This window comes from Doryrhamphus excisus, chromosome 11 (assembly GCF_030265055.1).
Source record: "Doryrhamphus excisus isolate RoL2022-K1 chromosome 11, RoL_Dexc_1.0, whole genome shotgun sequence".
Lineage (NCBI taxonomy): Eukaryota > Metazoa > Chordata > Actinopteri > Syngnathiformes > Syngnathidae > Doryrhamphus > Doryrhamphus excisus.
The window spans coordinates 19,598,894-19,615,566 of record NC_080476.1 but is presented as its reverse complement, the minus strand read 5'-3'; the positions used below and the strand labels follow the sequence as shown (position 1 = coordinate 19,615,566).

Genomic DNA, 16,673 nt, shown 5'->3' with positions numbered 1-16,673 from the left:
TTCTGCAAATGTCCCATCCAACCATGTCTTCTGGAAATGTCCCATCCAACCATGTCTTCATCAAATGTCCCATCCAACCATGTCTTCTGCAAATGTCCCATCCAACCATGTCTTCTGGAAATGTCCCATCCAACCATGTCTTCTGGAAATGTCCCATCCAACCATGTCTTCTTCAAATGTCCCATCCAACCGTGTCTTCTGGAAATGTCCCATCCAACCGTGTCTTCTGCAAATGTCCCATCCAACCATGTCTTCTGCATCAGTCCCGTCCAACCATGTCTTCTGAAAATGTCCCATCCAACCATGTCAGATACCGTGCAGAAGGTCTCAGAGAAGCAATGCGCTCCACAGGTTGGGATCCCAATGATACACGAGTGCAACATCACTGATTTCCTGTCCTGTGTTGGAACCAGGGAGTCCCAGCAGGAAGCTGTTATTAAGTGTAGGGGGACCAGATAGAGACAATCAGGAACTGGGGCAGGCAGTGAGAACAGACTTGGCTTTGTTCTACAACGCCCCCCCCCAAAACACCCCCACCCCCCAACACCCCCTGAGATGTGTGTGGTCATGGTTGCAGCAAATGACAGACCAGACTTCGGTACGAGGTACATTATTAAAAAAAAAAACAAAACTTAAACTATATTATGGAAAGCAGGAAGTGAACAAATGTAACAGTTAGTGATTGTAAAAGTACCAGATGGAGGGGTAGGATTTAATAAGCTTTGCTTCTTCCTACTCCTTTTGCACATGTGGAATTAAATTAAATTAAATTAAATTAAATTAAATTAAATTAAATTAAATTAAATTAAATTAAATTAAATTAAATTAAATTAAATTAAATTAAATTAAATTAAATTAAATTAAAACAAAACAAAACAAAACAAAACAAAACAAAACAAAACAAAAAATCTGATATCATCTGGTATCATCTATAATGTACCAGAAACGGAATGATGTTTTTGGTTTGGTGAATTAAATTAAATTAAATTAAATTAAATTAAATTAAATTAAATTAAATTAAATTAAGACAAGACAAGACAAGACAAGACAAGACAAGACAAGACAAGACAAGACAAGACAAGACAAGACAAGACAAGACAAGACAAGACAAGACAAGACAAAAAATCTGATATCATCTGGTATCATCTAGAATGTACCAGAAACGGAATGATGTTTTTGGTTTGGTGAATTAAATTAAATTAAATTAAATTAAATTAAATTAAATTAAATTAAATTAAATTAAATTAAATTAAATTAAATTAAATTAAATTAAATTAAATTAAATTAAATTAAATTAAATTAAATTAAATTAAATTAAATTAAATTAAATTAAATTAAATTAAATTAAATTAAATTAAATTAAATCAAAACAAAACAAAACAAAACAAAACAAAACAAAAAATCTGATATCATCTGGTATCATCTATAATGTACCAGAAACGGAATGATGTTTTTGGTTTGGTGAATTAAATTAAATTAAATTAAATTAAATTAAATTAAATTAAATTAAATTAAATTAAATTAAATTAAATTAAATTAAATTAAATTAAATTAAATTAAATTAAATTAAATTAAATTAAATTAAATTAAATTAAATTAAATTAAATTAAATTAAAACAAAACAAAACAAAACAAAACAAAACAAAACAAAAAATCTGATATCATCTGGTATCATCTATAATGTACCAGAAACGGAATGATGTTTTTGGTTTGGTGAATTAAATTAAATTACATTAAATTACATTAAATTACATTAAATTACATTAAATTACATTAAATTACATTAAATTACATTAAATTAAAACAAAACAAAAAATCTGATATCATCTGGTATCTTTGAGAATGTACCAGAAACGGAATGCTGTTCTACTTCCTCGCAGCGACTGTGGCCCACAAACAGCGAGGGCAGGGGTAGGGGGGCGGCCATTGTTAAGGAGTTGCCATGGCGACAGCTCACAGAGACAATGCAGCATGAGGTCCTGTTACTGTATGTACCATCTTCCTTATATACCATTGCTTATATACCTCAATGATCAGGTGGTTTGGGATTGTAGACTTATGGTTGAGGTTTGCTTACTTGTTAAGATTTTTCCATGGGAGCAAAGCAGAGCGTGTTTGTCCCGGGAATTCTGCCCCCCCCCTCACGACCCCACCGCCCCCCCAGTTTGAGCCCCTTCCCCTGGCCTTGTTGTCATGCACAGGCACTCTTCTCTTCTTTTTGGAAGAACAGAAAGTTGGCTGGCAGCACAACAGCCATGTGTTTTGGCCTGGGAGGGGACAAAGTCTTCAAGGGGGGGGGGGGCGGCAAAGAGTGTTAAAGTGGGAGATGGAGTGGAGACTAAAGCAAGCCGGCTCCTAGATTTTTTTAGGATACATTTTTTGGACGATATTTTGGGATTATTCTACAGGGGTCACAGCAGCAGGTAAGAGGAAATACCAAGGGGGGGTTTAGGGAGGGGGGGGGGTCCTTTAAGCCACACCAGTTTGGGATTGGGAATTAATGACTCGGGAAGAGCAATGAAAACCAGAGTAGAGTACGATTCTGGCTTCCTATTATAACTTCTGGTTTTATTTGTTCTTCATAATATGAGATATGATTTATATATTTTTGGCATATTTAAACTCTACGCCACTGAAATTACATAATTTTTTCTCATAATATTCAGATTTTTTGAAATAAAATTGAACATTTTTTCCTCATTAGACTATGACTTTTGTTTTTTAACATTTTGACTTATTTATTATTATTATTATTACTATTTTATTTTATTATTTTATTTTATTATTACTTATTTTTTTTCAAATGTATTATTAAAACTTTGTTCTTGTTGTTTTTGTTAATTTTTTTCTTTTTTCTCTTTTTTTTAGTAATATTTTGACTGTTTTGTTTTATGTTTTATGTTTTTTCACAATATTAGCGACTTATTTTTTACATAACATTCCAACATTATGACTAAAATAATGGCGCACGCCAATTTTCAAATATATTATTAAAACTTAGTTCTTGTTGTTTTTGTTAATTTTCTTCTTATAATTATGACTTTATTAATTTAGTAATATTTTGACTTTATTCTGTATATAAAATATATATATAAAATAAATAAAATAAGTAAATATATAAAATAAATAAATAAAATATATAAATATATAAAATAAATAATATATAATAATATAAATCTATAAAATAAATAAATAAAATATATAAATATATAAAATAAATAATACATAATATATAATAATATAAATAATATATAAATATATAAGATAAATAAATATTTACTTATTTTTTACATAACATTCCAACATTATGACTAAAATGATGGTGCACGCTTATTTTTTATTATTATTATTATTATTACTTGTTTAATGTATTATTAAAACTTTGTTCTTGTTGTTTTTGTTAATTTTCTTCTTATAATTATGACTTTATTAATTTAGTAATATTTTGACTTTATTCTGGTTAGATTTATTGTTTTATGTTTTCTCATAATATTAGCGACTTATTTTTTACATAACATTCCAACATTATGACTAAAATTATGGCGCACGCTAATTTTCAAATATATTATTAAAACTTTGTTTTTGTTAATTTTTTTCTTATAATTATGACTTTATTAATTTAGTAATATTTTGGCTTTATTCTGGTTACATTTATTGTTTTGTGTTTTCTCACAATATTAGCGACTTATTTTTTACATAACATTCAAACATTATGACTAAAATTATGGTGCACGATAATTTTCAAATATATTATTAAAACTTTGTTCTTGTTGTTTTTTGTTAATTTTTTTCTTATAATTATGACTATTAATTTAGTAATAGTAATTTAGTAATATTTTGACTTTATTCTGTATATAAAATATATATATAAAATAAATAAAATAAGTAAATATATAAAATAAATAAATAAAATATATAAATATATAAAATAAATAATATATAATAATATAAATCTATAAAATCAATAAATAAAATATATTAAATAAATAAATAAGTATAAATAAATAAATAAAAATAAACAAATAAATACAAATAAATAAATAAATATAAATAAATAAAAAATACAAATAAATGTAAATAAATAAATAAATAAATAAATAAAATGGATATAAAAACAGTCACGGGCTACATTTGGCCCCAGGCTGCACTTTGGAGATCTGGTGCGGCCAACTCGGTGACTTTGTTGCCATATTCGGGTGACATCGAATAAGCCAACCTCTACCTCTACTTTCCATCGTCCAGCAGCCGCAGCCATGCAGCGTGAGGAGGTGTCAGCAAGGGAGGAGTTCACCTACAGCCACGTGTCCTCGCTAGAAAGAGGAGGCGGCGGCGGCGGCGGCTCCCTCGGAAGGAGGGGCAGCAGAGGCTCGGACAAAAGAACCGACAGAGCGGAGCAAGACGGCTCGGACCGGGACAGCTACACCGTGGACGTGAGGGCCAGTGACCTGCAGCTGGCCCGGCCGGAACCCCTCCAGCACCCCTGCTTCAGCTGCAGGGCCTGGCTCTACAGCGTCCTCATCGGGGTGAGACGAGGCAGTGACGGGATTGGAACCATCACACGGGTTGAGGACGGGGGGAGAGCCCCAGACCTGGACATACATACATACATCCGTACGGGTGTCACAAGAATTTTCGAGACCAAAAAAAAGACACTACCAGAGTCGGGGCACTAAAAATTAATCATGAGTTAATCACATGATTAATGATTAACTTCAGTAGCTCATTTTGCCGGCCTATTGGGACCTATTATGCTAATTTTCCGGTCCTTTTTGGCTTGTGGACTCATGGAGAACAGCAACACACCATAAGAAAGCTTTCTAGTTCTTCCAGAATCTGCACCCATTCAGCAGTATTTCATAAACATACTATATATATTCATATACAACATATTTTATTTTTATGTTATTATATTTTTTATTATATTTAATTTTATTAAATTATTTTAATTTTAGGTTTTCCATTAATATTAATATTAATTATTTTTATGTTCTGTATGTTAATATTAATATTAATATTAGGTTTTTCATTAATATTAATATTAATATTAACATTAATATGAATATTAATTATATATATAATATAATAAATATAATATTTATATAAATATAAATAATCTTAATATTAACATTATTTATATTTATATAAATATTATATTTATTATATTATATTAAATAATATTAAATAATATAAATAATATTAATATTATTTATATTTATATAAATATTATATTTATTATATTATATTATATATAATATTTTATATATATATATATATATATATATATATATATATATATATATATATATATATATATAATATTATATTTATATTTATTAATATTTTTATTAATATTAATATTATTTATATTTATATAAATATTATATTTATTATATTATATTATATATAATATTATATAATATTATATAATATTATATAATATTATATTAATATTAATATTAATATTAATATTTATATTTATATTTATATTTATATTTATATTTATATTTATATTATTATTAATATTAAGATTATTTTTAATATTAAGATTATTTTTAATATTAATATTAATCATATTTCTTACAAAATCCCTATTATGCTAATTTTCCGGTCCTTTTCGGCTTGTGGACTCCTAGAGAGCAGCAACACACCATAAGAAAGCTTTCTAGTTCTTCCAGAATCTGCACCCATTCAGCAGTATTTCATAAACATACTATACATATACATATAAAACATACAGAACATAAAAATAATTAATAATATAATAATAAAAATTTACTGAGTGCCAGATTGTGAGCATCTACGCCCCCCCTTTTGACCCCAATTATTATTATTATTATTATTATTATTATTATTATTATTATTGTTATTATTATTATTATTTCATATTTATCATATTTCTTACAAAATCCCAACAAGGCTTCCAGTTGCTGGTTGAAACGGTCGCAGCGATACTACCAAAAAATCGATATAGCATCTAGTCCTGGTATCGATTCTGCAATGCTAATAATGTTGATAGAATAGATTAGAATACAATACAATCGAATAAAACAGAATAGAATAAAATATCTGATACAATAAAATGAAAGCGCAAAGCAAGTCAGTGCATGATTGACGACCACATACCATGTGTGTGTGTGTGTGTGTGTGTGTGTGTATGTGTGTGACCACAGGGGAGTCTTCTCATCACCTCTGGATTCTCTTTGTACCTGGGAAATCTCTTCTCTGTTGCCATGGACTACCTGCGCTGTGCTGGAGGATCTGTAAGTCTTTTCATCGGGAATTCACACTTTATATGTAGACCAGGGGTCTCAAAGTCAATTTAATTGGGGGGCCACTGGAGCTCGGGTCTGGGTGAGACTGGACCGCATCAGGTTTTCTAAAAAAAAACAAAAAAACAAAAAAAAAACACATTTATTAAAAACAAAAAAAAAATAAAATACAATACAAGCTCTGATAAAATATTAAAATATATCATTTTAATGTCCCAAACATCTACTTTCATTTGTTTTATTTTTCATAATATTATGACTTATTTTACTCAATATTTCAACATTATGCTACTAATATGATGTTATTTTTTTCTATAATATTACAAGATTTTTCTTCTTAGATTGCAACTTTTTTCTCAAAATATTTGGACTTTATTCTCGCAAGATTATGACTTCTTTTTTTCAATATTTCAACATTATGCTACTAACATGATGTTATTTTTTTCCTATAATATTACAAGATTTTTCTTCTTAGGTTACAACTTTTTTCTCGAAATATTTGGACTTTATTCTCGCAAAATTATGACTTATTTTTTTCAATATTTCAACATTATGCTACTAACATGATGTTATTTTTTTCTATAATATTACAAGATTTTTCTTCTTAGATTACAAATTTTTTCTCGAAATATTTGGACTTTATTCTTGCAAAATTATGACTTCTTTTTTCAATATTTCAACATTATGCTACTAATATGATGTTATTTTTTTCTATAATATTACATGATTTTCCTTCTTAGGTTACAACTTTTTTTTAAAAATATTTGGACTTTATTCTTGCAAAATTATGACTTCATTTTTTCAAAATTTCAACATTATGCTACTAATATGATGTTATTTTTTTCTATAATATTACAATATTTTTCTTCTTAGGTTACAACTTTTTTCTCGAAATATTTGGACTTTATTCGCACAAAATTATGACTTCATTTTTTCAAAATTTCAACATTATGCTACTAACATGATGTTATTTTTTTCTATAATATTACAAGATTTTTCTTCTTAGATTACAAATTTTTTCTCAAAATATTTGGACTTTATTCTCGCAAAATTATGACTTCTTTTTTCAATATTTCAACATTATGCTACTAATATGATGTTATTTTTTTCTATAATATTACATGATTTTCCTTCTTAGGTTACAACTTTTTTAAAAAAATATTTGGACTTTATTCTTGCAAAATTATGACTTCATTTTTTCAAAATTTCAACATTATGCTACTAATATGATGTTATTTTTTTCTATAATATTACAATATTTTTCTTCTTAGGTTACAACTTTTTTCTCGAAATATTTGGACTTTATTCGCACAAAATTATGACTTCATTTTTTCAAAATTTCAACATTATGCTACTAACATGATGTTATTTTTTTCTATAATATTAGAAGATTTTTCTTCTTAGATTACAAATTTTTTCTCGAAATATTTGGACTTTATTCTCGCAAAATTATGACTTTTTTTTCAAAATTTCAACATTATGCTACTAATATGATGGTATTTTTTTTCTATAATATTACAATATTTTTCTTCTTAGATTACAACTTTTTTCTCGAAATATTTGGACTTTATTCGCACAAAATTATGACTTCATTTTTTCAAAATTTCAACATTATGCTACTAACATGATGTTATTTTTTTCTATAATATTACAAGATTTTTCTTCTTAGATTACAAATTTTTTCTCGAAATATTTGGACTTTATTCTCGCAAAATTATGACTTCTTTTTTCAATATTTCAACATTATGCTACTAATATGATGTTATTTTTTTCTATAATATTACATGATTTTCCTTCTTAGGTTACAACTTTTTTAAAAAAATATTTGGACTTTATTCTTGCAAAATTATGACTTCATTTTTTCAAAATTTCAACATTATGCTACTAATATGATGTTATTTTTTTCTATAATATTACAATATTTTTCTTCTTAGGTTACAACTTTTTTCTCGAAATATTTATTCATGCAAAATTATGACTTATTTTTTTTTATATTTCCACATTTAGCCCGCGGGCCGCATGTTTGAGACCCCTCATTTGGAGCCTGCCGCCCTCCAATTGGCCCTCCATCCGCATGTTGTAGACATAAAATGAATGAGATGAATTGGACGCCACAGCTAAGTAATGTAGTAAAATGACAGGAAAGGGCGTTCCGATTGGGATTGGGATCGGGATCGGGATTGGGACAAATTGACTGGAAAGCAGTCATCATTGACTGCGTCTTCTTCACAGGGCATCCCGGCCGCCATCGCCAGCTTCGCCATCGCCAAGAACCGACATGTTGCAGTGAGTCACCAACCCGGAATCTCGAACATCTCGGACCATCTTGGTCCTCAAGTCTGATCTTCCTCCAGGTGTCGGATTTCCAGGTTCTCTACGTGTCCACCTTTGCCGTGACCACCACCTGCCTGGTCTGGTTCGGATGTAAACTGGTCCTCAATCCTTCGGCCGTTAATGTAAGTTCAAGTACTTTTGTTTGCCGTCGTATCAGGAAGTGGATCTCGGATCTCGGAATTGAAGCATTTCCTGTTTTGGGATTCAGATCAACTTTAATCTCATCTTGATGATTTTGCTGGAGGTTCTGATGGCCACCGCCGTCATCCTGTCCGCTCGCTCTGCGGAGGACTGCTGCCACCGCGTCAAGGTACCAGTGTTTTTTTTTAAATATTTGCAATATTTCATAAAAATATACTTCTAAAAAATGATTTTTCCTTATAACATTTCCTCATATCACATTTCTTTTAGGAATATTCTGACTTAATTCCCATAATATTTTGTATTTCGTATATCATTTTAATTTCCCAAACATCTACTTTCATTTGTTTTGTTTTTCATAATATTATGACTTATTTTTTTTCAATATTTCAATATTATACTACTAATATGATGTTATTTTCTTCTATAATATTTCAAGATTTTTCTTCTTAGATTACAATTTTTTTTCTCTAAATATTTGGACTTTATTCTAGCAAAATTATGACTTATTTTTTTTAATATTTCAACATTATGCTACAACTTTTTTCTCAAAATATTTGGAATTTATTCTCAAAAAATTATGACTTCTTTTTTTCAATATTTGAACATTATGCTACTAATATGATGTTATTTTTTCTATAATATTACAAGATTTTTTTTCTTAGATTACAATTTTTTTCTGGAAATATTTGGACTTTATTCTCACAAAATTATGACTTATTTTTTTCAATATTTCAACATTATGCTACTAACATTATGTTATTTTCTTCTATAATATTGCAAGATTTTTCTTCTTAGATTACAACTTTTTTCTCGAAATATTTGGACTTTATTCTCGCAAAATTATTACTTTTTTGTTCAATATTTCAACATTATGCTACTAACATGATGTTATTTTCTTCTATAATATTACAAGATTTTTCTTCTTAGATTACAACTTTTTTTTCTCGAAATATTTTGACTTTATTCTCGCAAAATTATGACTTCTTTTTTTCAATATTTCAACATTATGCTACAACTTTTTTCTCAAAATATTTAGAATTTATTCTCAAAAAATTATGACTTCTTTTTTTCAATATTTCAACATTATGCTACTAATATGATGTTATTTTTTTCTATAATATTACAAGATTTTTCTTCTTAGATTACAACTTTTTTCTCAAAATATTTGGACTTTATTCTCGCAAAATTATGACTTTTTTTTCAAAATTTCAACATTATGCTACAACTTTTTTCTTGAAATATTTGGACTTTATTATGAAAAAATTATGACTTCTTTTTTTCAATATTTGAACATTATGCTACTAATATGATGTTATTTTCTTCTATAATATTACAAGATTTTTTTTCTTGGATTACAAATTTTTTCAGGAAATATTTGGACTTTATTCTCGCAAAATTATGACTTCTTTTTTTCAATATTTCAACATTATGCTCCAACTTTTTTCTGGAAATATTTGGACTTTATTCTTGCAAAATTATGACTTATTTTTTTCAATATTTCAACATTATGCTACTAACATGATGTTATTTTCTTCTATAATATTACAAGATTTTTCTTCTTATATTACAACTTTTTTCTGGAAATATTTGGACTTTATTCTCGCAAAATTATGACTTTTTTTGTTCAATATTTCAACATTATGCTACTAACATGATGTTAATTTTTTCTATAATATTACAAGATTTTTCTTCTTATATTACAACTTTTTTCTCAAAATATTTGGACTTTATTCTCGCAAAATTATGACTTTTTTGTTCAATATTTCAACATTATGCTACTAACATTATGTTAATTTTTTCTATAATATTACAAGATTTTTCTTCTTAGGTTAAAAATTTTTTTGTTAATATTTGGACTTTATTCTCGCAAAATTATGACTTCTTTTTTCTCATAATATTTTGATTTTATTCTTGTAAAACTGCTGCTATTTTAAGTTTTCTTACGGAATTATGGAATTTTAGAATGTACCACAAGCCAATAAAAACATGCCGCATGTGACCCCCATGCTACACTTTGGACACCCTTGTCTTCCATGTTTCATACACATTTTATGCATTCTTCCTGCAGTCGGAAACAAACCATCAACCTTTGGTCCCCACTCCGGCGGTCTTCCCCACTCGTCTGCTCAAAGCGTACTCCGTGAGTATACGTCGGCCATGTTGGACGCCGTGTGGCCCCCCCGATGACGTGACACGTCCGTGACAGGTGATCGAAGTCATCGTGGGAATCTCGGCCGTGTTCGGAGGCATCATCGCGCTCAACATGGACGCTTTGCTTCCCGGGCCGTACTTGTCCGTCACCTTCTTTTGGATCCTGGTGGCCGTAAGTCGGAAAAAGGGAAACAAGAAGTGTAGTCTTATGACAAAAAATAACAATAATATCTAAAAAAAGAAAAATTATTACTTAATTATTAACTATTAAGAGAATAAAGTTATAATTATGTCAAGAAAATTGATGAAAAGAAGGTTAAAATAATAATAAAAAAAACAGCAGCAATGACAAAAAACAGCAGTCATTTCAAGAAAAGTCAAAATATTAAGAGAATCTTTGTAGTATAGCAATGAAATATTCATGGAAAACACCTTTGTGTTTTTTAATGTAGTATTATTACAATACACCAACATAAAAAAATAAATTTGTAATTTTTGAGAAGTAGAAAAATGTATATAATACTATGAGAATGAAGTTATAATATTACATTTGAATATAAAATATTAAATAATATTTATATATTTTTATATATTTATATTATATTATATTTACAATATAAATATTATAAAAAATATTTTAAAAATTAATTTACATTTTTTTAATGTAATAAGAAAGGTAAATAAAAATGTAAGAAAATTGATGAAAAGAAGGCTAAAATAATAATAAAAAAACAGCAGCGATGACAAAAAACAGCAGTCCTTTCAAGAGAATAAAGTCAAAATATTAAGAGAATCTTTGTAGTATAGCAATGAAATATTCATGGAAAAATGCGTTTGTGTTTTTTAATGTAGTATTATTACAATAAACCAACATAAAAAAATAAAGTTGTCATTTTTGAGAAGTAGAAAAATATAAGTATATAATACTATGAGAATAAAGTTATAATATTACATTTTTATATTAAAATATTACAAAATATTTATATATTTTTTATTTATATTATATTATATTTATAGTAAAATTTTTTTTACAATATTACAATTTTTTTTTTTTACATTTTTTTTCCTGCAGTGCTTCCCAAGCGCCATCGCCAGCCACGTTGTATCAGAATACCCCAACAAATGTCTGGTGAGTACTAATACTACTACTACTACTACTAAAAACTACATCTTAATATTCTGGAACACGAAACACCATGTTCTACTGTAAAGAACTTTTTGGAAAAGTAGATGATTTATATTTATATAAATATATTCATATAAGATATATTTATATTATATATTATTATCATCAAGGATAATAATTATTTAAATAATAAATAATTTAATATAATATATATATAATTATTAATTTTATATATATATAATTTTATAATAATAATAATATGGTTAAAATATTATATATTGGTATGTTTTTAGTATATATTATATTTATAAAAAATACTTATGAAGTTGAAATAGTGGGTGAAAAAAAACAGCAAATAATTAAAAAAAATAAGAGTAACTGTACAAAATATTAAGAAAAAAATTGTAATCTAATCTAAAGTTGTTATTTTATAAAATATATTTTATAAAAATGTTATAAGGAAACATAACATAATTTTGTAGAATAAAGTTTTTTTTTAAAAAAAAAAAGTCATACCGTTATGGGAAATAAAGTTGTCAATTATGGAAAATTAGGTTGGAGAAAAAATATTACAGAATAATTTTTAAAAAATCTTAATATGTAGTTATGAAAGATTTTGAAAAAAGCAGTAATTTTATGAGAATTAATGCAAAACTCAAAGATAAAAATGTCCCTAAAAAAGCAAAACAAGCCATAAGAAAAAAATAAGAAAATAAGAAAAAAAACAAAAAATCTCATTCTTTGGTGTTGTTGAGGATCTTTGAGGTGATGCTCACTCTGCCACTTTTTCACATTTGTCCTTGTGTTTTTCCAAGAAGCCTCGTGGCCCCAAGCGCAAAACGGTGGTCCTCTTACCTGTGCAGACGTTCCCTCCATGTTTTCTCTTCCAAACTTCCTGTCGCTGTCCTTCAGGTGGAGGTGCTGATCGCCATCAGCAGCGTGACGTCTCCTCTGCTCTTTTCAGCCTCCGGCTTCCTCTCTTGCAGCGTGATCAGCTTCATTGACATTTTCCTGCGTGACGTTCCTCCAGCCAAGGTGGCGTTCCTCGGAAGTGGCAATGATTGGAAGTATTTTGTTACAAATTACTCATGGACTCGTTGCTGTCCCGCAGCAATCCTACGACATCTTGCTCCTGATCCTGCTGCTGCTGCTGTTGGTCCAGGCTCTTCTCAACTCCGCCACCGTGGTGCACTGTGCATCCTACAAGGGTCGGCTCCGCATCAGGACCGCCCGCCCGAACGACAGCAGACTGGGAATTCCCAGCCAGTGCTGTGAGGTATGCGTCCGACACACACCAGCACAAAATACTGCCTTGAACCCTTAGATCCATAAGTGGGTCAAAAATGATGACCTGGTCAGGTTGAAATATCTTTGTAATTAACATTTTTTATCATTTCATATTCCCGGTATTCCTCAAAAATCATGTTTTTCATATCAATATCACAGCTAATGGTGGCCCAACCACTTGATTGCAGTTGTTGCTGCTAAGTGTGGCCCAACCACTTCTTGATTGCAGTTGTTGCTGCTAAGAGTGTCCCAACCACTTGATTGCAGTTGTTGCTGCCAAGGGTGGCACAACCACTTGATTGCAGTTGTTGCTGCCAAGGGTGGCCCAAGCACTTGATTGCAGTTGTTGCTGCCAAGGGTGGCACAACCACTTGATTGCAGTTGTTGCTGCCAAGGGTGGCACAACCACTTGATTGCAGTTGTTGCTGCCAAGGGTGGCCCAGGCACTTGATTGCAGTTGCTGCTGCCAAGGGTGGCACAACCACTTGATTGCAGTTGTTGCTGCCAAGGGTGGCACAACCACTTGATTGCAGTTGTTGCTGCCAAGGGTGGCACAACCACTTGATTGCAGTTGTTGCTGCCAAGGGTGGCACAACCACTTGATTGCAGTTGTTGCTGCCAAGGGTGGCCCAGGCACTTGATTGCAGTTGTTGCTGCTAATGGTGGCACAACCACTTGATTGCAGTTGTTGCTGCCAAGGGTGGCCCAAGCACTTGATTGCAGTTGTTGCTGCCAAGGGTGGCACAACCACTTGATTGCAGTTGTTGCTGCCAAGGGTGGCCCAAGCACTTGATTGCAGTTGTTGCTGCCAAGGGTGGCACAACCACTTGATTGCAGTTGTTGCTGCCAAGGGTGGCACAACCACTTGATTGCAGTTGTTGCTGCCAAGGGTGGCCCAAGCACTTGATTGCAGTTGTTGCTGCCAAGGGTGGCACAACCACTTGATTGCAGTTGTTGCTGCCAAGGGTGGCCCAGGCACTTGATTGCAGTTGTTGCTGCTAATGGTGGCACAACCACTTGATTGCAGTTGTTGCTGCCAAGGGTGGCCCAAGCACTTGATTGCAGTTGTTGCTGCTTAGGGTGGCCCAAGCACTTGATTGCAGTTGTTGCTGCCAAGGGTGGCACAACCACTTGATTGCAGTTGTTGCTGCCAAGGGTGGTACAACCACTTGATTGCAGTTGTTGCTGCCAAGGGTGGCCCAGGCACTTGATTGCAGTTGTTGCTGCCAAGGGTGGCCCAGGCACTTGATTGCAGTTGTTGCTGCTAATGGTGGCACAACCACTTGATTGCAGTTGTTGCTGCCAAGGGTGGCCCAAGCACTTGATTGCAGTTGTTGCTGCTTAGGGTGGCCCAAGCACTTGATTGCAGTTGTTGCTGCCAAGGGTGGCACAACCACTTGATTGCAGTTGTTGCTGCCAAGGGTGGCACAACAACTTGATTGCAGTTGTTGCTGCCAAGGGTGGCCCAAGCACTTGATTGCAGTTGTTGCTGCTAAGGGTGGCACAACCACTTGATTGCAGTTGTTGCTGCCAAGGGTGGCCCAGGCACTTGATTGCAGTTGTTGCTGCTAATGGTGGCACAACCACTTGATTGCAGTTGTTGCTGCCAAGGGTGGCCCAAGCACTTGATTGCAGTTGTTGCTGCTAAGGGTGGCCCAAGCACTTGATTGCAGTTGTTGCTGCTAAGGGTGGCCCAAGTGGGTCAAAAATGACCCGGTCAGGTCGTTTTCTTGAAATATCTTTGTAATGAAAAATTGTTATCATTTCATATTCCAGGTATTCCTCAAAAATCATATTTTTGATATCATGCCGTTCACATTTTTAACTTCCCTTTATGCAACACACAATGGATGCTCACATTTTCTATTGTTGTACGGGATCATTTTCTTTTTCAAAGATGTAAAAAAGTGAAAAATGAAGATGTTTCTAACATGAAATCATTATTGTGTGGTCCTAAATATAATACTAAATATCATACAAGTGATTATTATTCCTAACCAAAATGGCAAAATTGTCATAAAAAGGCATTGATTCTAGTATGGGTGATTTTTGACCCACTTATGGAAGAGTGGAGGGTCCAGTCACTCGTGCATCTAAGGGTTAATAGTTTAGTTATACTCCAAAGAGTTAGTAGTACTACTAAGTACATGCTGTTCCTTTTTGTCTTTGTCCTCAATCCCTCAGCAGTCATCCAACGGAGGACTTCAGAACTTCAGCAAAGACAGAACAAGGAAGGCCGTGATGGTGCAAATGACCCAATGAACCCTTTTTTGCTCTGATGAAAAGACAACTTTATGGTGTAAATATTAAAAAAGTAGATTTCTGTATTAAATCTGCACTATTGGGAGTAGATAACTTCTGAATATGTCAATATTTGTAGCTTTATCTCTGGTTCTTCTACACCAGAGCCGTCCAAAAGGTTGACTCAAGCCATGATGCCAGGTTGTATGTTAAGGTTAAATCAAATAGAACGGGCGGGCCGTATTCAAACACTTGGCGGGCCGGATGTGGCCCCCGAGCCGGATTTTGCGCACCCCTAATGAATTGGAATGGTCGTTTTGAACTTCTGGCTCGTAGTTGCATAAAAGTCTTATTTTGACCCAAGAAATAGAAAATTAGAAATTAGAAATATTTTTTAATTTTCTTCTGGTACATTTTCTTTTAATATTATGACTTTATTATTGTAATATTTTTGATTTAATTATTGTAATATTATAGATTTTTTCCAACCTCATTTTCTAATACTTTTAGAGCGTCCCCAGTGCCAATAAGAAGCCGTCCCGGGCCCCGTTTTAGATGTCGCTGATGTAAAGCTAATCTTGGATGTCATTTTATTTTGAGATATTTTTAGTTGTTGTTTGCTAGTTTCTTCAACCTGCAGCTTGTGTGTCTCATGTTGGAACGACAGGGTTGTGTCAAATAAAGTTTGCTTGCACTTTTTGGAAAACGAACACTCATCTCTGTAGTCGTGTTCCTTTTCTTTGAGTATTATGTTGAATGTGCCCCCCCACACACACACATTTTTCAAACGCATATTGTTTTGAGAAGCTAAACTCTGAAGCTAACTTGCTAACTAGCTAACACCAACAACTCACCTGGACGACCAGAACTGGGCTCACGAACCAAGTGCGAGGTAAGTCACTGTTAATGGACTACACTGCTGATGGGGACTTCATGTCAAACAACAGGACTCATTGCGGGTTATAGCAAATGCTTGATTGCAGTTGTTGCTGCTAATGGTGGCCCAACCACTTGATTACAGTTGTTGTTGCTAAGGGTGGCCCAACCACTTGATTGCAGTTGTTGCTGCTAATGGTGGCCCAACCACTTGATTGCAGTTGTTGCTACTAAGGGTGGCGCAA

At 31.5% G+C, this 16,673-nt stretch overlaps 1 protein-coding gene across 4 annotated transcripts; it reads left to right on the top strand.

The window, feature by feature from the left end:
* Positions 1-2,304: 2,304 nt before the first annotated feature.
* mlc1 (modulator of VRAC current 1) lies at positions 2,305-16,256 on the top strand. Of its 4 annotated transcripts, none has more exons than XM_058087275.1 (12): positions 2,305-2,423; positions 4,243-4,523; positions 6,171-6,260; positions 8,502-8,555; positions 8,624-8,725; positions 8,812-8,913; positions 10,816-10,887; positions 10,954-11,070; positions 11,971-12,027; positions 12,937-13,059; positions 13,136-13,300; positions 15,499-16,256. In XM_058087275.1, exons 2-12 carry the CDS (start codon positions 4,254-4,256, stop codon positions 15,571-15,573), a joined length of 1,227 nt encoding a protein of 408 aa, XP_057943258.1. In that variant the 5' UTR covers positions 2,305-2,423; positions 4,243-4,253; the 3' UTR covers positions 15,574-16,256. The 4 variants fall into 4 exon arrangements, with proteins under 4 accessions (XP_057943258.1, XP_057943256.1, XP_057943259.1 ...); XM_058087273.1 differs by having other exon boundaries at positions 15,496-16,256; XM_058087274.1 differs by having other exon boundaries at positions 2,314-2,423; positions 4,246-4,523; positions 15,496-16,256.
* Positions 16,257-16,673: the final 417 nt, after the last annotated feature.

Bases quoted from the DNA above. Each gene is read 5' to 3' on its own strand.
- mlc1 (XM_058087273.1), top strand. From the start codon at position 4,254: ATGCAGCGTGAGGAGGTGTCAGCAAGGGAGGAGTTCACCTACAGCCAC. The intron at 10,888-10,953 runs GTGAGTATACGT...CGTCCGTGACAG, and splicing joins GTCTGCTCAAAGCGTACTCC to GTGATCGAAGTCATCGTGGG. The intron at 11,071-11,970 runs GTAAGTCGGAAA...TTTTTCCTGCAG, and splicing joins TCTTTTGGATCCTGGTGGCC to TGCTTCCCAAGCGCCATCGC.